Source organism: Heterodontus francisci, chromosome 37 (assembly GCF_036365525.1).
Source record: "Heterodontus francisci isolate sHetFra1 chromosome 37, sHetFra1.hap1, whole genome shotgun sequence".
Classification (NCBI taxonomy): Eukaryota; Metazoa; Chordata; class Chondrichthyes; order Heterodontiformes; family Heterodontidae; genus Heterodontus; species Heterodontus francisci.
This window is the reverse complement of record NC_090407.1, coordinates 16968553-16993961: the sequence shown is the minus strand read 5'-3', so window position 1 is coordinate 16993961 and position 25409 is coordinate 16968553. Positions and strand designations below refer to the sequence as shown.

Here is a 25409-nt window from a genome sequence, read left to right as displayed (position 1 = left end):
GTTCCTTCACCAGAGGGCTGAACAAGAGGCACCAGAAAAAAAAGGTACACTGGGGGGAGGGGGGGTGGTGGGGGACAGCGAAAGACGCCTTTAAACCCTGCCAGCGCTGTGGTGCAAAGACTTCCCACAGGTGCGAACAATGTTCCGCCAATAGAGCAGAGTGCTTTTATTGCAGAAAATACAGCATTTCAGTAAGATGTGCTGAAATAGAATCTCGACTATCTCAACCTCTAAAGGAAAAGTAGTTAAGAATAGAGAAGTAAATGAAGTTACGGAACCTCCTGCAGCAGACCAATCAAAATATTTTCTGAGCGAAATCAATGATCCGAAACAAGCACTTTGGTCAGCAGACGTACATATCAACGGACATATCACTAACTTCAAACTAGAGGCTGCAACAAGTGTGACGGTCCTGTCAAGTAAAGAGTCGTGCCTATCCACACAAATTTTGCAACCAGCAGAAACTCCCAGGAGTTGCTGTACTTGAAGTCAAGGGGAAGTTATAAGCGAGGCTTTAATATAAGGGAAAGCGGATATTAGAAACACTGTGTGTCTTAAACAATCAAGAGTTCTCGCTCTTAGGTAGAAGAGCTTGCATTGACCTTCATATTATAAAGAAAGTTGAAGAAGATAAACAAGAAGAATCCAGGAGCCAGGACAAAGGGAGAGTCCCCCAACCTGACCTGAGCACTGCAGAGAGGCCGGATTCTTCCATAGAGCCTGCGTAATGTGGAGAGAACCCGCTCAACACAGCACAGCCCCCCATGCCACTCAAAGACTACCAGAGTGAGAAAGTGAAATGCAGCAAGTTCCTACAGGAGCGCTACATGGACTGAGAACTTGGGAAGAAGCAAATCCAACAAAATTGTCAGGGACACAGACAAGACCAAAGAGAACCTCTAATTTCGACCCAATTCCCAACTAGACCGTGGGAACAAAAATAAAAACAAGAAATGCTGGAAATACTCAGTAGGTCTGGCAGCATCTGTGGAGAGAGAAGCAGAGTTAACGTTTCAGGTCAGTGACCTTTCAGGTTGGCGATGGATTTATTCTTCTTTGAGGGAAGATCCTATCTAATTATAGTTGATTACTTCTCGAGATGGATCGAAGTTAATCAGATGTACACAACAGCAACTGAAGCAATCATCAGAGTTTCACAAGAAGTTTTCACAACACATGGTATACCTGATCAGAAAGTATCTGATAATGGACAACAATTTGCAAATGATTACTTCACACACTTTGCAGAAGAATGCGGATTTGTTCACCTAGCAAGCTCTCCTAAGTATCCACAATCTAATGGAGAAGCCGAGCGAGCAGTCAGAACCATTAAAACTATGTTGGTGAAAAATCAAGATTTCCAATTAGCACAACTGACATACAGAACTACTCCATTAGTGTGTGATTTGCACCATCAGAACTCTGAATGGGAAGAAAACTTCAAACACAACTTCCAATTCTACCCAAGAAATTACTTCCAGGATTGCAAAGCAAGGATTATCAGAAAATACAAGACAAAGAAAAGTCGTATTGAAACAAACAGACCCATAATTATAACAGAAGAAATCTTTCAAGAAACCTACCAAAATTGTCAGAAGGGCAAATGGTATGGGTACAAGACCAAAATAGAGAAGGGGTAATTCTCCAGAAAGACGAGAATCAACAGCGATCTTATCTAGGACGAACTCAAGAAGTTTCTATACGGAGAAATAGAAGGAATCTTATTCCTTTATATCAAAGACGCCTTTCGTCAATCGGTCATACATTTAGACGGCTCAGATGATGAACTGAAAATTCAAAAAGCATCGAATGCAGCAAACCTCAATGAAGGCTGTCCAAGTCAAGAAACAAGGGGTCAGAGAAAGACGACCAATCTTTCACATCCGACGACAACAAGATCAGGGAGCGTTGTGAAGCATTCTGATAGGTGGAATCTATGAAGTCAGAGACTTGGGGGGAGATGGGGTAGCATGTAAATAAAGAAGTAAATGTATGTAAATATATGCTGCCATAAAGACTTGGGGGGGAGATGTAGTATAAGGGTATCAAAGGGTTAACTTTGAGAGAATGTAAAGATTATCGCCCACTATGATGATGTAAGAGATCATGTGGGAGAGACTCAAGACAGTTACAGTATGGCTTTTGAAGGAGACACACAGGCTAGTGTGGAGTGTATATAGTTACTATACAATAAAGATTAATATCTAAACCTCTTTTGGCTAGACTCTATACTGTGGCAGCATAAAGAACCAAATGTATAACAGAGACATTTTACATGTTTTAAGTGGTAGAGACTGTAACACTATTAACATCTACTGTTATACAAGCTGCCTCCTTAAGGGAAATATGGAAATAGACCCACAAGAGAAAGTGAACAGCCTTGGTCTTACCTTCAACACAGCGACAACCAGTCTGAAGCACCCAGGCATACATGTCCACTCGGGACTGTGACATCAGCTGGTCCCCCATTAGGTAAGTGTTGTGGGAGGAGGCAATGTAATAATTACACATGGGCTGCGTCATGTCCTGGCTCACTTTGTAATGCTCAGGGTTAAAGACATCTCCTGCCGGGCTTCGCATGTAGTTCGTGAAACCTGCGGGATTGGAAAAAAATATTTAAATCATTCTATTTGTGGGTGAGTCTAGGACAAGCAGACGTAACTAAAATCAGGGCTAGGTCAATCAGGAGAGAAGTTCAGAAACCCTACTTCATTCAAAGGTTGGTAGAACTGTGGAACTCTCATAGAATCATAGAAAGTTTATGGCACAGAAAGAGGCCACTTGGCCCATCGTGTCAGCTCCATCCAAAAAAGAAAAGAGCCACCGAGCCTAATCCCACTGTCCAGCATTTGGTCCATAACTCTGCAGTTGCATGTCCAGGCACCTTTGAAATGAGTTGAGGGTTTCTGCCTCTACCACCCTTTTAGGCAGCAAATTCCAGACCCCCACCGCCCTCTGGGTGAAAACAAATTTTCCTCATCTCCCCTCTAATCTTTCTACGAATCACTTTAAATCTATGCCCCCAGTCACTGACCTCTCTGCTAAGATAAACTGGCCCTTCACATCCACTCTATCCAGGCCCCTCACAATTTTCTACATCTCAATCAAATCTCCCTCAGCCTCCTCTGTTCCAAGGCGAACAACCCCAGCCTATCCAATCTTTCCTCACAGCTGTAATTTTCCAGTCCTGGCAACATCCTTGTAAATCTCCTCTGTACCCTCTCTAGTGCAATTACATCCTTTCTGTAATGAGGTGACCAGAACTGCACACAGTACTCAAGTTGTGGCCTAACCAATGAGTTATACAGTTCCAGCATAACCTCCCTGCTCTTCTATTCTATGCCTCTCTTGCTAGCTCAATTAATAATTTTAAATCTGAGACTGATAAGATGTTTTTGCTCAACAAAGGCGTTGAGGGTTACAGAGCCAAAGTGGGTGAATGGAGTTAGGATACAGATCAGCCATGATCTTACTGAGTGGCAGAACAGCTTCAAGGGGCTGAATGGCCTCTTCCTGTTCCTATATGAGATCATCAATAACCAACCTGGTTACTGGGATGGAAGATCAAAGGGGCTGGGATATTGGAGGCTCCACTATACTGAGATCAAATATCCAGGTTACAAGTCTTAAAAAATAACTCAGACAATCTTAAAAACAATATTATTTCTAAATATTGGCCAGTAGAATTTCTTCCTTTGTGAAAAAAATTGTATCAAATCAATGGATAAATATACAATGTTTTTGAGCATCAGAACAGGAAGATCCTTGATCCAAACTCAGCCCATGCCCAGTTACTGTAAGTTCAGTTGGACTGACCATTTGAGTCCCACAACTGATGTCAGTGTTGAACAGAGAGTCCATTTTAAAATAATTACACAGATTAGTATCCCTCGACCCTTGTTGGAAAATGCTCGAGTGCGTGTGTAAGTGAACACATGCATGTGAGCATGTGTGAATGTGTGTGTGAGGGCATGTCAATGTGAACATGAGTGTGTGAGCGTGTGAATGCATGTGTGTGTGAATGTTTGTGAGAGTGTGTGAGCATGTGAGTGTTTGCGCATGTGTGTGAGCGAGCCATTGGTAAAGGGATAGAGTCAAGCTCACCTGTGATGCCCCTCAGGAGACCAATAGTCTGCCAACATCTGCCATCTCAGCAAACACATGAGGAAAGGCTACCTGGGCAAGATACCAGAGGATGGGCAGTGCCAATGGAACCAAGGCCTCAGCCAACAGTCATCAGAAAGAGTTATCAAGGGAGAAATTTCAGAAAGAAAGCATACCATCAATCCCGAGGACACCTTGCTTCTGGTTCTCCAGACACGGTTCAAATTTATCAACAATCTCCAGACAATGCTCCTTTGTAACACCGGTCATCTGGTGAGGAGAGAGAGAGATGAGAGAGGCTTATAGAGTGGCTTATCTTCCTGCTTTGTGTCTCATTAGACATCCTACTGTACACGCATGTAGCTGGATGTTTAATCACATGAAGTGGGTCCTAATCCTGTTGCTCAGTGTCACAGGCTGTCCTGATTACTCACAGCCACTGAAGGTTTGACACTGTTCAGGTCTATCGACCCACAGGAAGATAATAAAGTTGGTCCTGATAGCAAGCAGTCAAGATCTCTGTGCTACTCCACTTCTGGCCTCTTGCACATCTCAGATTTCCTTTGCTCCACCATTGGCGGCCACGCCTTCAGCCGCCTAAGCATTGGAATTCCGTCCCTAAAGCTGCCCGCCTCTCTACCTCACTTTCTTCCTTTATGTTGCTCCTTAAAACCTATCTCTCTGACCAAACTCTGGTCAACTGTACTAATATCTCTTTATGTGGCTCGGTGTCAAATATTGTTTGATAATGCTGCTGTGAAGCATCTTGGAATGTTTTAACTACATCATGGTCATTGTTGTAGACTTGACCACTGAGAACACAATGCTAAACGTAGCGATGAACACATTAAGAACATAGAAAATGCTAAATGAGAAAAGATCAAATTCCATCCAGTTCAACTGTACCATCCTGGTAGTCACAGGATACAACAATAGTGGAGTTGTTGATGAATCACTGCAATGAATCTTGATCAATTAGTCTACAGCAGACCCAAACATGTAGTGAAGAGCATCCCAGTGGTGGAGAGCTTTGGGAACCATAGGTCCAGAGTCACCTGTTCCTCCCACACATGTTACACTTACCACTGGCATGTCTCAAATTACTCATCCTGTATCCTAAAATGTTATTTTCTGAAAGGAATATAGAAACATTAACTGTTCACTGATTAAAGCCCAGCGATATTGTGCACACATTTGAAGCATTATTCACTGCAATAATTTTTAAAATGGAGGATCCAGCTTTGTGGTGAAGTTGACACTAGAGAAAGTGAGTAATATCAAGAATTAGGGATTATATAGCTTAGGGAGATGGGGCTGACTGCAGGAGGAGGGGAAATCCAGTTAGAATGAGTCACGGTAGGAGATGGTGTGATTATCATGTTAAATAACACGCTGCACTCAAAGAATATTGCTAATTATGCAATGATCTTTGTACAATTTTCTAATGCAGTTAATTCCTGACAAAACCTGGAATGGGACAAAAATAAAAAACTACAATTTGCAAACCTTTGGAACAGTCTCTGAAAATACTCGGCATGTTTTGCATAAAGCTGGTCAGGTATTGGTAGTTACACTGGCTAAATATTGATATAAACTGGCTGAATATTGATATAATCTGGCTGAATATTGATATAAACTGGCTGAATATTGATATATTGATATACACTGGTTGATACTGGCCTACAGGGGGAGAGTGGGATTAGTTTTGTATTGCTCTAGCAAAGTGCTGACAGATACGATGGGCCAAATGGCCTCATCCTGTGCTGGGAACACTTATGGCAGTTCTGACCCTTCCAAGTGTAGCTCCAACGTCCATGCATTAGACAACAGTTGGATAAATGCCACCTTGGTGATTGTTGCGAAGGGCCCGATGTAACAGGAGCTTTAACTTAATCCAGTTCACGAGTGAAGCTGCACCACACTCCAAAAGCACGCAAGGGTTGTGTCTATACAAAGATTTATCACATCGAAATGCCTCAAAATGCTTCACACAACGAATTACTTTTAGATTGTTTGTATGTAGACAGCCAAATCAATAACAGCAACATCCTACAAACAACAATGAGATGAATGAATGGCTCATCAGCCTTTGATTAATGGAAGATTTGGCCAGAGCAATCTAGCAGAACATTCTGTTCTTCAAACAGCAGCGTAATGACTTTAACTTCCCCCTGAACAGGTAGATGAGGCCTCAGTTTAATGCCTCATCCAAAAGACAGCAGTGGAATGCAAACCAGTTTATGTGTTCAACTACTGGAGTGAGACCCAACACTAAAAGACTCTGATCGGTGGGGGGAGGGGGAAGGGGAGACCCCGTGAGTGAAACCAGCCGAGTCCAGTGCAACTCACCCAAGAGTAAAATAGACACTGATTGGGCAAGGTAGGCTGAAAACCCACGGCTCTTTTGGCATAGTCTTACCAGAACGGTGGCAAACTAAGCCATGACCTGGATAGGCTGGTGCCCTGACCAACGCCAAAGAATCCCAGATGGCCTCCTGATGCAAGGCCTCTGCCCATCCCTTACAAGGTCATTGGCATAAGGAGGGTGGTAGCAGTGTCACGAGTCTTCAATGGGACCTGACGTATGGTCAGCACAGGTACTGGGCACACCCGTCTCCATGGGCAGTTTTGGGGAATAGCTACAGCACTGAGGCTCGCACCCCAGGAAAATTGGGTATGGAATTTAATTATATTTTTTGGAATGGTCCCCTTTGTAAAATGGCCACCACTGGAGGCAACTAAGCTTTAATTTCCAGGGGAACTTTGAACTTCTCCTTCCATCCGCCAGCTGAGCCACCTATGACCCCTAGTGGTGATGGTATCCCTGCACAGCACCCCACCCACACCCAATGCTAGTCAAAGGGAGGGACCTCTCCCTGACCCCAGGAACTTTGATTGAAGCAGCAGAGGTCCAGTATTTATGCCAAATGTGTCATCCATCATTCAGCTGGTAGAATGTTACATGGGTCCAGGCAGGGAGGTTAACCTCAGAAAATGGGGTGAGTGTACAGAGGAAAGAGAGAGAGAGAGGGGGAGCGAGACAGAGAGTGGGATAGACACATACAGAGAAAAAGACAGATTGAAAGAGAGACAGAGTGAGTGAGACAGAGACAAAAGAGGGAGCGCGAGAGACAGAGAGCTAGACACATAGAAAGAGAGACAGAGAGATACAGGGAGACAGAGGCAGACAGACAAAAGGAAGCGATTGTGTTCACCAAGAAAGGAAAAGAGCAGCAGAGAAAGATAAAGGGAGAGAGACAGACAGAGAGAAAGACAGAGAGAGAACCAGAAAGAGACAGACAGACAGAGAGCTGGAGAGAGAGAGACAGAGACAAAGGGAGAAAGAGAGAGAGAGAGAGTGAACCAGAGAGTGTTAGACAGAGACAGAGACAAAGGGAGAAGGAGAGTAACAGAGAAAGAGAGATAAAGAGAGAGAGAGAGACCACATACACAGACAGAGGGAGAGAGAGAGAGAAGGTGAACCAGTGAGAGTGAGACAGAGAGGCAGAGACAGAGAGATGATTGTGTTTATTTTTGGAGTCTACACAGGCTGTGAGATTTAAACATCTCAGGCATTGTGTCTGTAGGAGTGCGGGTGTTTTGGGGGGCAGGGGTTGTAGGGGAGAGGGGGAGCAGGAATGAAGTCAGTGCCATCTTCAATCTGAATAGCACCAATGGCACACACATAGGCAGCAATTTTTGTCAAATACTTTCGAGGTGATCAAGATAAAGCTTGAGCTGAAACGCTGGTTTAGCGCAGGACACCATCTTGGTAAAGCAGTTGAAGCTTGTGTTAGGAACGGCTGCCCAGAGGGTCATTAAACAGCTGATTGCCACTTAAATTACCTGCTAATACTCATTAAAGTGGCAGCATGGTACATTGGTGGTTAATGCTACAACAACTCCCCCTCCTAACAGTGACCAGCTATTTGGGAGGAAACATGACATTGATGTTACTTTCAAGCGCTGTTTAAAGAGATATTCACCATTTCATGTTCACTTGCTGCTGGTTTTGGAAAAAGGACCTCAGGAAAACACATCAGGAAACTTACTGGGACACTTTGTCAAGACTCACCAACACCCTGGCAACATAGATTCTGGAAACTCTCTCAGGATTTCACCTAAAAAGAGTGAGTGCTGTTTTATTCCACATTAATTGACACCTGATAGGACTCACTGGGAGAAAGAGAGAGCTCACTCACAGGCATTTTCCTTGGACTGGACAAGGAATGGGGGAGGACATGAGGCCAGGCAGGAGGGAGAGGCAGGAGTGCGAGGAGGGTGAGGTAGCATCCTTATCCCCTGTGGATAAAGGACATCCCTCCTTCTCTGGTCCTCCTCCACCAGGACCTCCTGTGCTACATTTGATAACCTGTGCACCCTCTTCCTCATGCTGCTGCGTGTCAGCCAGAGCACTCTATACCTTTAGTGGAAGTGGGTATGAGGAGCCCATGTATACTGCTTCTCGAAAATTGCATCTAATCAGCACTTGAGTACGAAAGCCTCAGGTTTCTGGTCAAATGGTGATAATTATCACTTAGCCCAAAAACTGTTTACTTGATCCAGACTTTCACATGGGTGTTTCTTCATAACACAGCGCCCATTTAGTGCCTGTTTTCACCCTTAAATCAAAATAACCCTCATGGTCTATGAACCTATAGCTGGAGTGAGGCAGAGTCATACAGCTGTTCAGATGGCCCTGTTTGACTGTGCATTGGTCCCTGGCTGTCTGAGGAAGGGGAAATCCAAGTACATTGAACCTGCTGAATGCAGACTGTGTTCAACCAGTTAGTGTGACACTGAGACTGTGCTCAACTAGATAACGTGAGATTTCACTGAATTAATTGGCATGACCTGTGGGTGGGTTGCAGGTGAAGCACATTTACCTGTGAGCCAATGACAGTGATGAAGACAGATCAAGTCTCCCATTGGTTGGAGCATGTTATCATGTCATGCAAACTCATTCAATGTCGTATCCAATAGGAGTTATTGGTTCTCAGATGGCGAGGGTCGGGTGGGGTGGGGTGGGGGTGGAGTCTTTGAAGATAGTTTGATTTTTCAAGATTTGTGGGGTTGGGTATAGAAGGGGAGGCAGTGCAGGAGCATGTCTGAGCCAGAGAATGGAGGGGAGGGAGATGGGCAGGTCACCTGTAAAAGTGTACAGTGGACAACTTCTAACACACAGAATAACAGCACTTGAGGGAAGATGTTTATACAATAGAACCACAGTTCTTTTGTATCATCACACTGCACATTTGTTAACAAAGCAAAAAAGAAACATTTGGCAAAAACTTAGTCATGAATCACTGACCTTTTAAATAATATCGTGCTGCTAAGAGAGGCTGTACATAAATGGAAGGAGTAGATACACCACCCGCAATAGAATTGAGCCACACAGACCAGGAAGGCAGATGTTTTGGTTCCCTTGTCTGATAGCTGCAGTGTTGGTTAAGGGGATACCTGCTGCCCTTGCTACTCACCTTCGGAGTTAGAAGGTTGCGGGTTCAAATCCCACTCCAGGGAATTGAGCACAAAATGGAGGCTGATACTCTGAGTGCAGTACTGAGGGAGTGCTGCCTGGGTTCAAGCTCCTGATCACACATGTGGATATTGGCAAGGACTGGGACTGGCTGTAGCTGTGGGGCCCCATGGCTGATAGCCTGTGACATACAATGTCTTGGACACTCGGTGGTGATGTGGAGCATTGCTGGTACCAATAAGACTGTACCACAGCCAAGAGTCATAGCTTCCAGGGCAAAGGGAGAAAATAGATGTGGGGGGGAAAAAAAACAGGATGTGATTTAATCATTTGGAAGCTTGGCCTGGATTTGGAAACTTGTTTGGACTGTGGGAGCTCAGCACACTACCAGTAGTTCCCACAAGAGGCAGCGCAGAGCTACAAAGAACAAGTGAGATTGAATGAAGCTGGCTGGATTGGTATTAAAATATATTAAAACTAAATTTTGCTGTTCTCTCGCCTGTTCAAATTGATAATGATACAGGCAGCCCACAAAGCTGTTATTATATCACGTAACACCTTGGGAAATAAGCTTAGATACATTATCCTTTAGAAACATTGGGCAGAGACAGAGTAAACACAGCTGTCTATTTTTAATATTGTCAGCCCATAAACACATAAGAAAGTGTCTGTCTCAGCATATTCAGCATGTGTAACAGTCTGGGGAGTCCCACCTCAACGTCACCATTGATGCCATTTACTGGGCCCAGCACCTCAACAGAAGATGGTGAGCATATTGCAAATTATTGACTGGAATTACCTTATTTAAAGCCTTGTCATCAGTCCTGACCCAACGCCATGGGCTGAAGTTTAAACAAACTTAGCGTGAGACTCTTCACCGACCTCACTCTTCTTCCTCCTACCAACATCAGGCTTTTAAACCCCAAGCTCAAAGTCACTGCTTCTTGACATTTCTCTCTCCATGACCTCATCCAACCAGACAACTCCTCCAAACTCGTTGCTCCATTAATTCCGGCCTCTTGTGAACTCTCTCCATAACACCCCTGTCCTGCTATCCTTCACACTGCCATTGAGGTCCGTGCCTTCAGAAGTCAAGGTCCCACTGAATTCCCCCCAAAACCACTCCACCGCTCCCTTCTCCTTTAAAACCCTCCTTAAAACCTGACCCTTTGACCAAAGTTTTGCTCACTCCCTCCTAATCTCTCTCCGGCTATGTCCTTCAGTTGTTGTTGCCTCACCATCGCTCCTATTTTGAACCTGATTTCTGTCCCACTATCGCTATTAGTTTCTCAATAAGAAATCAAGGCCTCCATCTTGTTCAGGTCAATTTCTTTCTTTACCAATACCTGAATCCAACCCTCTACCATCTCACCAATATCCCTCAATCACACCTCTCCACTGTCTCACAAAGTCCCTCAATCCCACCTACCCACAGTATATCCCTCAATCCCACCTACCCACAGTATATCCCTCAATCCCACCTACCCACAGTATGTCCCTCAATCTAACCCACCTACCGCCTCACCAATATCCCTCAATCCAACCTATCCATTTTCTCATTGTATCCTTCAATCCAACCTACCCACGATAAACGTATTATACTTTATGTGAAAAAAAATTATTCTTCTCTCTTTTGCCCCGTTAGTTGGCTTAAGCCTCTGTCCCTTAATTGAAACTCCTTCTGCTGCCTCAGTTAGCTCAGCACAGACAGAGAATCGAGCAGGAAATCTTCCTGTTCTGCCCCCACGGCTGTGCTTTTGTCAATAAAGCAAGCAAGGCAGCATACCCACAAACCAACAGGATGCCAACCAGTGCTTTGGACGGGCCAATGGCATCCTTCCAGTTCAATCTCATTGGATGTCTATGCAGAGAGGGCATCATTCTGCTCGACTGAAACTGACATGAACTGCTCACCTTTTGCTCCACCTCCAGAAATCTCTTCAGATCATCGGAGTCTAATTGGTCCTTGTGGTTACTGTACATGAGCATCAAGAGGTAGAGGTCCCGCCGTGTGGACATCATCTTATAAAATGCACAGAACTCTTCAAAGTCCAATGTCCCTTGGTTCTCATCCGTGTCCGCCTCCTAGTAACGAAAGAAAGAAAGTCACATGTGACTTCCGTTACAACATTCCCAGGTTATGAATTGTTCCCTGCAGGATTCCAAAATGGACCAAATGAGGTCATGGGACCAGTGAAATAATCCTGATACTTCACCGAATGCCAAAAAAAACGTGCATTTATATAGTGCCTTTTACGACCTCAGGATCTCCCAAAGTGCTTTACAACCAACTAAGTATTTTGAATTGTAGTCACTGTTGTAATGTAGAAAACATGGCAGGCAACGTGCACAGCAAGCTCCCACAGGCAGCAACGTGATAAAGAGCTTGTTTTGGTGATTTTGATTGAGGGATAAATATTGACCCTGGACAACATTTAAGCACCAAAGAAATCAAGGATTCTTCCAGACTTACGTGAATTCATAAATGTCACTTTTTTGTGTGGCTACATCTTCAGAGAGGGTCCAGGAGTCCCACCTGGTTCTTCCTCACTTTCACTCTCACTATCCCACTCGCCCAAAAACGCCAGCAAGTTCCACAGGTGCTGCCCGCCTCCTGAAGCCCCACCCAGGCAGGTGATGAGCCTGGACCATGAGTTTTGTCAGGTTAGTCAATCATGAGCTTGTGGGGAAGAGTCTCATGGCTAAGACGAATCCTGTTCTCATCCAACACCTACACAGGCCCCGTTTCCAACCAGAGTCAGCAGTCAGCCATCAGGAGTAGGGACCCTTGCCCCACTCCACAGGCCAATCATACTGTTACCCCTCTCCAAATCACCAAAGCCAGTACATTCCCTGATCACTGGCTAGTCGCTCCTGGGTCTCAGCTGTGCCTCAATGTGCACTCTCACCTCTGACTTATAAAGTTGTGGGTTTGAGTCACACTCCCCAAAATTGAGCATAAAATCCAGACAGACCCTCCAGAGCAGTGCTACATTGCTGTAGGTGCGATTTTCAGATGTGGTGTTAAACTGAGGTCCTGTTTGCCCTCTTGGATGGATGTTAGAGATCCCCCTGTACTATTTTGATGAGGAGCAGGGGAATTCTCCCCGGTGTCCCTCAACCAACGTCACTAAAACAAATTACCTGCTCATTAGCACAATGCTGTTTGTGGGATCTTGCTGTGTGAAAATTGGCTGCTATGTTTCCTACATTACAACAGTGACTACACTTCAAAAATGTTCATTGACTGTGAAGCACTTTGGATGAGCTGAGATCATGAAAGGTGCTATATAAATGCAAGTTCTTGCTTTCATTGAACAAGGACAGAATTGGGCATTGCTATGATGCCCATGCCAGTTGAATAGCCATTCACATTCCTTTCCTCAGCAGAAGTCAGCAGCTCCAGTGGAGGAAAAGAGGATTGGCAGAAGCTTTTCTTTTTAAAAAAAAAAGTAATGGGCAGTAGGTGTGAAATCACAAGATAACATCTTGGGCGGCACAGTGGCGCAGTGGTTAGCACCACAGCCTCACAGCTCCAGGGACCCGGGTTCGATTCCGGGTACTGCCTGTGTGGAGTTTGCAAGTTCTCCCTGTGTCTGCGTGGGTTTTCTCCGGGTGCTCCGGTTTCCTCCCACAAGCCAAAAAAAGACTTGCAGGTTGATAGGTAAATTGGCCATTATAAATTGTCACTAGTATAGGTAGGTGGTAGGGAAATATAGGGACAGGTGGGGATGTTTGGCAGGAATGTAGGATTAGTATAAATGGGTGGTTGATGTTCGGCACAGACTCGGTGGGCCGAAGGGCCTGTTTCAGTGCTGTATATCTAATCTGATACAAAAAAACATAAAAACCCCTTTCCTTGGACCCCAGACACCCCCCTTTCTGAAATGATGTGTGAATGATTTAAAACAGCCAAGGTACTGCTGTTCTCCATCAATCTGAACACACTCGGGTGGCTCTGTCACACAGCAGCTTTGTTTATTAACAACCAGAGAATACGATGCGGATATGATGGGATGTGGCTCTCTGCCAAATCCATAATCTTGGCTCCCAGCGAGGGAGGAGGTGCTAACCAGTGACTAGGCCCCTCCTCACAGGGAAGGGAGACTTAAATTTAACATTAAATAGATGATACAATCATTGTCAATCTCATCCTCACCTCAGGGTGTTACAGGGTAGGATTCACACATTCTCTCTCATAGGGTCAAATCTATGGCTTGCCCTGGACAAGAGAGAATTAAAAAGGAACCACACACTGGAGGGGGAGAATAGAAAATAAACAGAGACAAAGAAAAAAAGAGAGAGAGAGATAGAGATAGAGATTGACATTCAGAGAGAATGGACAAGAAGAGAGAGAGATGGACACAGAGAATGGACAGAGAGAAAAAGACAGAGATGGACAGAGGAAATGGACAGAAAGAACAAAGAACAGTGCAGCACAGGAACAGGCCATTCGACCATCCAAACCTGCGCCGATCTTGATGCCTGCCTAAACTAACACCTTCTGCACTTCCGGGGCCCATATCCCTCTATTTCCCTTCCTATTCATGTATTTGTCAAGATGTCTCTTAAACGTCGCTATCGTATCTGCTTCCACCACCTCCCCTGGCAGCAAGTTCCAGGCACTCACCACCCTCTGTGTAAAAAACTTGCCTCGCACATCCCCTCTAAACTTTGCCCCTCGCACCTTAAACCTATGTCCCCTAGTAACTGATTCTTCCACCCTGGGAACAAGCTTCTGACTATCCACTCTGTCCATGCTGCTCATAACTTTGTAAACCTCTATCATGTCGCCCCTCCACCTCCGTTGTTCCAGTGAAAACAATCCGAGTTTATCCAACCTCTCCTCATAGCTAATGCCCTCCAGACCAGGCAACATCCTGGTAAACCTCCTCTGTACCCTCTCCAAAGCCTCCACGTCCTTCTGGTAGTGTGGCGACCAGAATTGCATGCAATATTCTAAGTGTGGCCTAACTAAGGTTCTGTACAGCTGCAGCATGACTTGCCAATTTTTATACTCTATGCCCGGAACGATGAAGGCAAGCATGCCATATGCCTTCTTGACTACCTTATCCAACTGCGTTGCCACTTTCAGTGACCTGTGGACCTGTACGTCCAGATCTCTCTGCCTGTCAATACTCCTAAGGGTTCTGCCATTTACTGTATACCTCCCACCTGCATTAGACCTTCCAAAATGCATTACCTCACATTTGTCCGGATTAAACTCCATCTGCCATTTCTCCGCCCAAGTCTCCAACCAATCTATATCCTGCTGTATCCTCTGACAATCCTCATCATTATCCGCAACTCCACCAACCTTTGTGTCATCCGCAAACTTACTAATCAGACCAGCTACATTTTCCACCAAATCATTTATATATACTACAAACAGCAAAGGTCCCAGCACTGATCCCTGCGGAACACCACTAGTCACATCCCTCCATTCAGAAAAACACCCATCCACTGTTACCCTCTGTCTTCTGTGACTGAGCCAGTTCTGTATCCATCTTGCCAGCTCACCTCTGATCCCGTGTGACTTCACCTTTTGCACCAGTCTGCCATGCGGGACCTTGTCAAAGGCTTTACTAAAGTCCATATAGACAACATCCACCGCCCTTCCCTCATCAATCATCTTCATCACTTCCTCAAAAAACTCAATCAAATTAGTAAGACACGACCTCCCCTTCACAAAACCATGCTGTCTCTCGCTAATAAGTTTGTTTGTTTCCAAATGGGAGTAAATCCTGTCCCGAAGAATCCTCTCTAATAGTTTCCCTACCACTGACATAAGGCTCACCGACCTATAATTTCCTGGATTATCCTTACCACCCTTCTTAAACAAAGGAACAACATTGGATATTCTCCAGTCCTCTGGGACCTCACCTGTAGCCAATGAGGATGCAAAGATTTCTGTCAAGGCCCCAGCCTTGCCTCCCTCAGTATTCCAGGGTAGATCCCATCAGGCCCTGGGGACTTATCTACCTTAATGCTTTGCAAGACACCCAACACCTCCTCCTTTTTAATAACGAGATGATTGAGACTATCTGCACTCCCTTCCCTAGGCTCATCATCCACCAAGTCCTTCTCCTTGGTGAATACGGATGCAAAGTACTCATTTAGCACCTCACCCATTTCCTCTGGCTCCACGCATAGATTCCCATCTCTGTCATTGAGCGGGCCAACCTTTTCCCTGGTTACCCTCTTGCTCTTTATATATGTATAAAAAGCCTTGGGATTTTCCTTAATCCTGTTTGCCAATGACTTTTCATGACCCCTTTTAGCCCTCCTAACTCCTTGCTTAAGTTCCTTCCTACTGTCTTTATATTCCTCAAGTGCTTCATCTGTTCCTAGCCTTCCAGCCCTTACAAATGCTTCCTTTTTCTTTTTGACTAAGCTCACAATATCCCGCGTTATCCAAGCTTCCCGAAACTTGCCAAACTTGTCTTTCTTCCTCACAGGAACATGCTGGTCCTGGATTCTAATCAGCTGACGTTTGAAAGACTCCCATATGTCAGATGTTGATTTACCCTCAAACAGCCGCCCCCAATCTAAATTCTTCAGTTCCTGCCTAATATTGTTATAATTAGCCTTCCCCCAATTTAGCACCTTCACCCGAGGACTACTCTTATCCTTATCCACAAGTACCTTAAAACTTATGGAATTATGGTCACTGCTCCCGAAATGCTCCCCCACTGAAACTTCGACCACCTGGCCGGGCTCATTCCCCAATACCAGGTCCAGAATGACCCCTTCCCTAGTTGGACAATCTACATACTGTTTCAAGAAGCCCTGCTGGATGCTGCTCACAAATTCTGCCCCATCCAAGCCCCTAGCACTAAGTGAGTCCCAGTCAATATTGGGGAAGTTAAAATCAAGAGAAAGAGATGAAGTGAGAAAATGAACAGAGAGAATAGAGAGAATGAGAGAGAGGGTTGGACTGTCAAGGTGAGACTTTCAGAAAGAAGAGAGAGATGGACAGAAAAAGAGGGACTGGATGAGAAGATGAAGATGAAGAAGAACTTGCATTTCTATAGCACCTTTCATGGCCTCAGGATGTCCCATTGGCTTCACAGCCAATTAAGTACTTTTTTGAAGTGTAGTCACTGTTGCAATGTAGAAAACGTAGCAGCCAATTTATGCACAGCAAGCTCCCACAAACAGAAATATGATAATGACCAGATAATCTGTTTTAGTGATGTTGGTTGAGGGATAAATATTGACCAGGACACTGGGGAGAACTCCCCTGCTCTTCGTTTACATCCACTTGAGGGGAGACGGGGCCACGGTTTAACATCGCTTCCGAAAGACTGCACCACTGACAGTGCAGCACCCCCTCAGTGCTGCAGTGGAGTAAAAATGAAAGGCAGCTAGGCAGAGACAGAGAGATCGATGCAGACAGCTAGGCAGAGACAGAGAGATCGATGCAGGCAAAGAGAAAGTGAGACTGGCAATCACACACGCACGTGTGCGTGCCTGCAGATAGACAAAGTGACAGAAGAGAAATGGACGGCAACAGATAGATAGGAACATTTGGCAGAGAGAGAAGGCAGACAGGGAAAGAAAAACATGTAAGACACTGACAAGGAAGAATAAGGTGAGACTGACTCTGGGACAGTATCTGATCTCAATGGGACATGCTGTTTTCCCAGAGATAAAACCAACAATTGGACTCCAGACACAATCTAATACCCCAAATCAGTTCTGGCAATGGGAAAATTGCAGTCACTCTCCACTAACTGAGAACATTATCTTGTGCAGATGCTGGAGTTAATAACCACTTGAATATGCGCAGTAGATAAAGGCAAATCGAAACAACATAAAAGAACCCGGCACTAAACTGTTATCTGTGGAGCACAAAAAACTAACTGGTAGCAAAAACACATCAATGGACCCCAAATTGCCTTTGGCTACAAATTTCTTCTCACTTTTGTTTACAGCTTGCCAGCCGGAATTACATTAGCATAATGAATGAGCTGGGGTGTATTTCCAAACAGCCATTTAGCTTGATTTAAAGAGAGCACAATTACAAACTACAGCTCAGAATCCAGGCTGACTCCCAGCACTGAGGGAATGCTGCACTGCCGGAGGTGCCAGCTTTTGGATGAGATGCTAAACTGCACCCCACCCCACCCCCTCCCACCACCACCGCTGTTGTTTGAATTAGATGGTAAAAGATCCCATGGTTGTATTTGAAGAGGATCAGGAATCTGTCCCAAGGGCCCTGGCCAACAATCCTAACACAGCCAACACCAACAAAATCAGCTGAACAAATCCTTCATCCCGTTTCTCTTTGTGGGTTTCTTGCATTGTGCATGAGGGTTTTGGCTCTTTCCTGACCTAGTGCCTAACTCTAACCCTGTCCTCGAGTCTCTGGCAGGAAAGCTTAATCCTCAAGACACTGTTGTGAGCAAAATCCAGAAGAAAAATTCATGGGGCATTAAAAATAAATCCGAAGGGAAAATACACTGGCTGATGGTCAAGAATCACCTGTTAGATAATGAGGAGTCTGTTTGCTTTCCAGTTCCCATGGAAAGGCAGGGCACCTAGAAGATAGGCATGTTGAGCAGCCAATGGCAGGACAGTGGGTGGGGGGGAGGTAGTTGGCAGTGTAGGGTCATGTGATGAAACTTCCAGGAATATGTCCAATCAAAATTGGCAACCCTACCCCTCATCATAGGTCACCCTGCCCAATCCCATAACAGGCAGCTCCAACGTGAAGTACAGATTCAGGCTCTCAGGACTGGATTTAATGAGTCCCACAGAGCCAGGCTAAGAGGCAGGGGTGCCCCATAGAATTGGGACAGGAGGTGCGGCAGGGTGGAGGGCCTGTCACCTTCCCGTCGTTCTGTGATTAAGTCAGGGTCGGGAAAGCCCAAAGACGGCCTTCCAGTCCAGAGGCCAAGTGAGGTCCTTAAGTGGACAATTATTAGCCACTTAAAGCCTCTTCCTGCCGCTGCTGCGTGGGGTCTCCTCCATGGGCAACCTGTGGCCCACGAAGGGCCCCGGCGGCAAAGGCCTCCTCTCCTGTAATACAACCCCTGCCCTCATCGCCCATCCTCCCCCAACACCATCGCTGGGGCCTGCCGGACTGGCCCTGGCGACCGTACCTCACTTACATGCTCTCCGGGTCTCCAGCGCTGGGCTTCCTGTAGCACCAGCTATGGCCACCGCTGCAGGTGGCGCGGCCGATTACTACTGAGCTGCCAGCCCGCTGAATCGCGCCAGGGGTTGGGGGGTGGGGGGGTTGCGGGCGGGTATTCTGAAAGCCAAGGCAGGGTTTCACTCGTCTTTGCAGTCTGGCACCGGGACTTCACTGACACGACTAAATCCAGGCCTCATTAATCTCATCACGTTAAAATCAAGACACATTGTCCCAATTCCAACTCCGACTCATTCATCCCTAGAGGGTCAAAGCTGTGCAGCTCCTCACCTCTCTCAGTCTTCCCTCACTCCTGCTATTTGTCTAGTCTTCTCTTCCACTCTTTTCAACCATGGTGATGTCCAGTGCTCTGAGCCTTCGCCTGGGGTAATCCAGAACAAGCAGGCATAAACTGAACAAGCTGGGACAATTAGGAGTGAAATTAGGAAGCACGTTTTCACTCAAGGGGTAGTGGCAATCTGGAACATTCTCCCCCAAAAGTCAATTGAAATTTTCAAGACTGAGCTGGATAGATTTATGTCGGGTAAGAGCATCAAGAGATATGGATAACAGGCAGGGAAATGGAGTTAAGATGCAAATCAGCCATGATCTGTCTGAAAGGCAGAATAGGCTCGAGGGGCTGAATGGCCTGCTCCTGTTCCTATTTACGACTGATTCTTTTGGATATTTTCTTAAGAGGAGTTGACTATTTTGTACAGCAGAGCAGCAGTGTTCCTGATAGGGTGAAGGGAGCAAGTTACTGTGGAGAAAGTAGCAATTTGGAGACACAACAAGATCTGAGTAAACGCAGAGAAACTAGAGATCATTGATCCAACAACTATAACGAACAATAACTCATATTTATACAGCGCCTTTAACTAACAGTAACTAACTATAACTAACTATATGCCAATGGTGGAGCAATTAAAATCGGAAATGTGCAATTGGCCAGAATTGGAGGAATACAGAGATCTTAGAGGGTTGTAGTGCTGAAGGAGGTTTCAGAGATAGGGAGAAGTGAGATATGGACAATGTGAGCACCCAACATAATGGTCATGCTTTTAATCGGCAACAAACTGTCGATGATGTCTGCTGTATAAGTTTTTATATCCTGACAATTTTATGCTGTATCTTATACACTACAGTTTACAATAACAACCATCATGTAGCGATGGGACACAGTAAATATCAGGAAGATGGAGAAGGTTACCAACTTCCTAAGGGCATCATGTTACAAGCCCAACCTTTCCAGGTCAGTTAGAATACTTACACTGCCTTTGTTTTAGCTTATCACAGTAACATTGGCAACAGGCGATGGCCAAGGTCGCCTGGCAACATAATCGGAAATGAGTTATAAATAGCTCACTAGGTCTCGTAGCACGTGCAGTACTGCACAGCGAGAGCGCACTGACTCCATAAGTTCCGCCGCTCAAACTGCACAGGGCTTTAGTCAGGCCAGGTATTGGGCAACGTGACCAGTTCCAGCCACCGAGACACGAGGGAGACATTCACACCTGCAAGGCTGATGTCCAGTCCCAGAGGAGTTAGCTAATGAGGAAGGGACTGCAGAAGCCTTGGGGCCACTTCAACCTTGAACGGAGGCAACTGAGGGAGGACATTGCACAGGCAAACAAAACAGGGAACAGTGCAGTAAATGTAAATCTGAAGAGCAACTTCAAGTTAAACTGGGGTGAGGGGACAGTTCAAAACGACAAAGGTCAGATTTAAGACTGACACTTGAAAGTTCTTCCTCCTACAGAATGTCTTCACTCATGGACCTCTTGGACAGGGGAGTGGAAAGAAAACCTTGGAGTCATTTTTAAGGAACAGCTGGGTTGATGGGGAGGGGATCAGACTGTAGGTATTTTTAGCTGGATGAGTTATAATGGGCCGAACAGCCTATTTCACCTGGATCTCTCCACACCCATCCTATCGACGAGTTTCTGTCCTCTGAAATAAACAAATCTAAATTTTAAAAACTTGCAGTGCCTCATAATTTTATGCATCTCGGAAATACATTGAGATTCATTAGAAACACAATGTTTCACATGGCCAATCAATAAAATGCGAAGTATTAATGTATATGCAAATCAGCGGATGCTTGCCTCAAGCTCAGCAGTGATGTTGCACCACAAGAGGAGAGGAAATGAGTGGTAATTCAAGAAATTCTTTCTATCAAGCACTTTTCTCAATGAGCATAGTTTACATCACCAGGTGTGCCCAGGCGTTTGGGTGTCTGAGGGGTACATTTAACCAAATATCTTGAGACAGAAAGACTTGCATTTATATAGCGCCTTTCATGACCTCAGGATGTCCCAAAATACTTTACAGCCAATTAAGTATTTTTGAAGTGTAGTCACTGTTGTAGCGCAGGAAACGGGGCAGCCAATTTGCACACAGCAAGCTCCCACAAACAGCAATGGGATAATGACCAGGTAATCTGTTTTTTTTGGGATATTGAAGGGTAAATATTAGCCAAGATACCAGGGAGAACTCACCTTGCGCTTCTTCCAAAGGTGCCATGGAATCTTTTACACCCACCTGCGCAGGCAGATGGGTTTAATGTCTCATCTGTAAGACAGCACCTCTGACAGTGCAGCACTCCCTCAGTACTGCACTGGAGTGTCAGTCTGGATTGCTCAAGTCTCTGGACAATCTTTACAAGGGAAATCCATTCTCCACCAGAGCTCCCCCGTGCACTGCCCAAAATTGTGGAGCTCAAGTCATACAAACAGGAAAGCCTCAGGTTCCATCCCTGTTCTGTGCTGAGTTAGGTGGATTTAAGATGGGGTTGAAGGAGCAGAGAAGAGGTGTTACAATTGGCCTCAGTGCCCTTGAACCGGGGAATGGGCTGCGTTGATGCTCCCCCACAGCTGAATCCTTGCAGCCTAGGCCTACACATGAAGAATGACTGATTGGCTGAGGTACCAGAGCAAACTTAGTACTTGTGGATTCACACCCCCTTGCTAGAAAATTGGAAGACCCAAAAAAAAACCTACAGCCATTGTAACAAGCAACATGGGGAAAAGAAATGGTCATTAACAGCCAAGCAACTCTCTCTATTGTGCAGGTCTTGTTTCAGGACCTAGTTTGACCATTTTTCATCTACTAACTAACAACTCCAGTCTCTATCCCTCCATCTGAGGCTCATCACACCATGTCCTACCCTTGCTCATTCTGCCCCAGGACTATAGAACTCCTCATGTTCTCAGCCTCCCCTCCTTCCATCTATATTTGCTCTTTGTGGGTTCTTACTGTGCCCATATTGCTGCCATTTTGCCTACGTAACAACTGTCACCATGCTTCAAAAGTAACTCATTGGTTGTGAAGCTCTTTTGGGTGTTTAAAAGATGTGATGAGGCATCAAGCCTTTGGTCATTCTTCTCTTAGTTTCTCTTTTGTTGCTTCTGTGAGGGGATGGTAGCATAGTGGTAAAGTTACCGGACTAGTACTCCATGAGCTGGATTTAGGCTGTAGTGATATGAGTTTAAATCCCACCATGACAACTGGGGGTGAGTTTAATTTCAATTAATACATCTGGAATTAAAATGATTACAAAACCACTAGCATGTTGCAAAAACCCATCTGGTTCACTAATGTGCCGGAAGGAAACCTGCTGTCCATATCTGATCTGGACTACATGTGACTCTAGGTCCACACCAATGCGGTTGATTCTTAAGTCTACTCTGAAAGGGTGTAGCAAGCTATATCAAAACACTCCAAGGAAAAGCATTGTCAGTGTACTTACACCACATGGACTGCAATGGTTCAAGAAGGCAGCTCATGACTACCTTCTCAAGGGTAATAAATGCTGGACTTGCCCAAAAATTAAAAGTCCATTGTTTTACAATTCTTCACAGCAGTGAAGAGACTAAAATCACTCGCAGAGAATAAGAAAAAGAATGGTTTTACTAGAGTAAATAAGGAGAAACTGTTTCCAAAGACAGAAAAGTAGATAACCAGAGGACACAAATTTGCGGTCATTGTCAAAGAGGGAATTGAGGAGGATTTGTTTACACAGCGAGTAGTTCTGATCTGGAATGCACTGCCTGAAAGGGTGGTGGATACAGATTTAATAGTGACTTTCAAAAGGGAATTGAATATTTGAAAAGAAACATTTTTTAGGGCTATGGGGAAAGAGGGAACTGGGATTAATTGGACAGCTCTTATAAACAGCTGCTTTGATGGACCGAATGGCCTCCTTCTGCCTTGCTTCTAAAATGAATAGAAGCAAAGTTCTCGTTAAACTGTGTAAACACATTGGATGAGGCTGTCTGCAAAATGCCAGACCCCTCCTACTCACTGCCATCTGGGACAAACCTTTAAAATGGGATAATAAGTACACGATTAGATACATTTGTAGGTCATGTACTGAATTGTTAGATCTGATGGAAAAGGGTGCAAAGGGCAGAGCTATTTTTGAGTAGGTAGCATTTTGTGGCTTAAATAACTGTAATCCAATTCCCTTGGAGCAGAGCTGCCCACGTACATCAAAGAGTCCCAGTTCTGTCTGGTGTTTCTTCAGCATTCCAGCTGTTTACCTATTGGATCCATCTGACATTTAATCTACTTGCACAATCCCCCCGGACCCATTTCCCATCTATGCCTGTTAGACAGAATATCCAACTGCAATCTTCACTTCACTTGGGAATATTTCAAGAGATAAAGTCTAGGTTTTCTACACTGGGAGTGTATGGCTCATTGGAATATATAACAGTTTTTATCAAGTTAGCTCATATATAGGCTGCTATTGCAATCTTCTCTTTTAAATTCATCAGCTTCAATGTGCTAACTGGACTGAACATTCTGTCTCACTAACTGGGATCCTGTCCTTTCGGTTTCACTGTTCATTCTGTTTCATTTTGTATGTCATTGCAAGTTTCTTTTGTTCTTTCCTTTCTGTGCAGTATATTCTGAGATGAATTCTCCATGGTCTGTTAACTGGAAGTTAACTGGAGGCCACCCTGTGCCTGACCAGTGCTTGAAAAGAGGGATTGTGTTCAGGATCTGAATTAGGTTTAACGGTTCCTGAAGTCAAGATGGTGTAAAGCAAGGGTTCCAAAGCAAAGCTTCTCAATCTATTCGCTTCTGAGGACCACCTCCTGTGTTATAAAAATTCCATAGACACACACCACGCCCCCCCATCCCCGCTCGGTGCCCTAACACAACACAGTATTTTTCACTGTATAAACATTAATCATACAATTAAACATATCTATTTATTATTGCTGTTTTACATAATGTGAAACGTTTTGGTGCTGAGCAAGATCTGGAGGGATCTTCAACAAGCACACATCACGGTCAATCCTGGCTCGGTACTTTGTTTCCATTGCTGGCGTTGTTCAAAATCCAGCTTCGTGCAACTAGGTTGCATTGAATAGCACCAACACTCTCAGTGCTGCATTCAGCTGCGCCATATCCAAGGTGTTCCTACTTTGTGTGATGTCTGCACATGTCCACTTGGATGGCAATTGGGATGGGAATCCTGACTGACTTTGTTTTACCCTTCCAAAGATGTTAGAGGCATTAAGAACATAAGCAACAGGAGCAAGTGTAGGCCATTCGGCCCCTTAAGCCTGCTCCACCATTCAATAAGATCATGGCTGATCTGATCGTGGCCTAACCCCACTTTCCTGCCTGCCCTCCATAACCCTTTGACTGCTTTGTAAATCAAAAACCTGTCTAATTCAGTCTTGAATATATTCAATGACCCAGCCTCCACTGTTCTCTGGGGTAGAGTATTCCAAAGATTAATGACCCTTTGAGAAAAGAAATTCCTCCTCATCTCAGTCTTTAAAGGGAGACCCCTAATTTTGAAATTGTGCCCCCTGGTTCTAGATTCCCCGTCAAGCCCCCCTCAGAATCTTGTATGTTTCAATAAGATCACCTCTCATTCTTCTAAACCAACATGCCCAACGTGCTCAACCTTTCCTCATAAGACAACCCATTCATCCTAGAAATCAGCCTAGTGAACTTTCTCTGAACTGCTTCCAATATGTATATCCCTCCTTAAGTAAGGAGACCAAAACTGTACACAGTACTCTAAGGTGTGGTCTCACCAATGCCCTGTACAGTTGCAGCAAGATTTCCCTACTTGTATACTCCATCCCCCTTGCAATAAAGGCCAACATTCCATTTGCCTTCCTAATTATGTGCTGTACCTGCATGCTGACTTTTTGTGATTCATGTACAAGGACACTCAGATCCCTCTGTACCACAGCATTCTGCAGTCTCTCTCCATGTAAATAATATTCTGCTTTTCTATTCTTCCTTCCAAAGTGGACTGCCTCACATTTTCCCACGTTATACTCCATCTGCCAAATTTTAACCCACTCACTTAACCTATCTATATCTCTTTGGAGACACTTTGTGTCCTCCTCACAACTTGCTTTTCTACCTATCTAAGTATCATCAGCAAATTTGGCAACAATTCACTCAGTCCCCTCATCCGAGTCATTAATATAGATTGTAAATAATTGAGGCCCCAGCACTGATCCCTGTGTCCCCCACTAGTTACAGTTTGCCAATTTGAAAATGCACCATTTATCCCCATTCTCTGTTTCCTGTTATTTAGCCAATCCTCTATCCATGCTAATATATTACCCCCAACAACATGAGCTCTTATCTTGTGTAGTAACCTTTTATGTGGCACCTTATCGAATTCCTTTTGAAAATCCAAATAAACTG

General features: G+C 44.8%; 1 protein-coding gene across 1 annotated transcript in view; it reads right to left on the bottom strand.

The window, feature by feature from the left end:
- Positions 1-25409, bottom strand: part of plch2a (phospholipase C, eta 2a) — a 346627-nt gene that overhangs the window by 104067 nt on the left and 217151 nt on the right. The window contains exons 6-8 of the mRNA XM_068017174.1: positions 11498-11668; positions 4281-4374; positions 2391-2594 (exon numbers count right to left, since the gene is read on the bottom strand). Of these exons, the coding sequence (XP_067873275.1) occupies positions 2391-2594; positions 4281-4374; positions 11498-11668 (469 nt within the window). The remainder of the gene's footprint in view (positions 1-2390; positions 2595-4280; positions 4375-11497; positions 11669-25409) is intronic.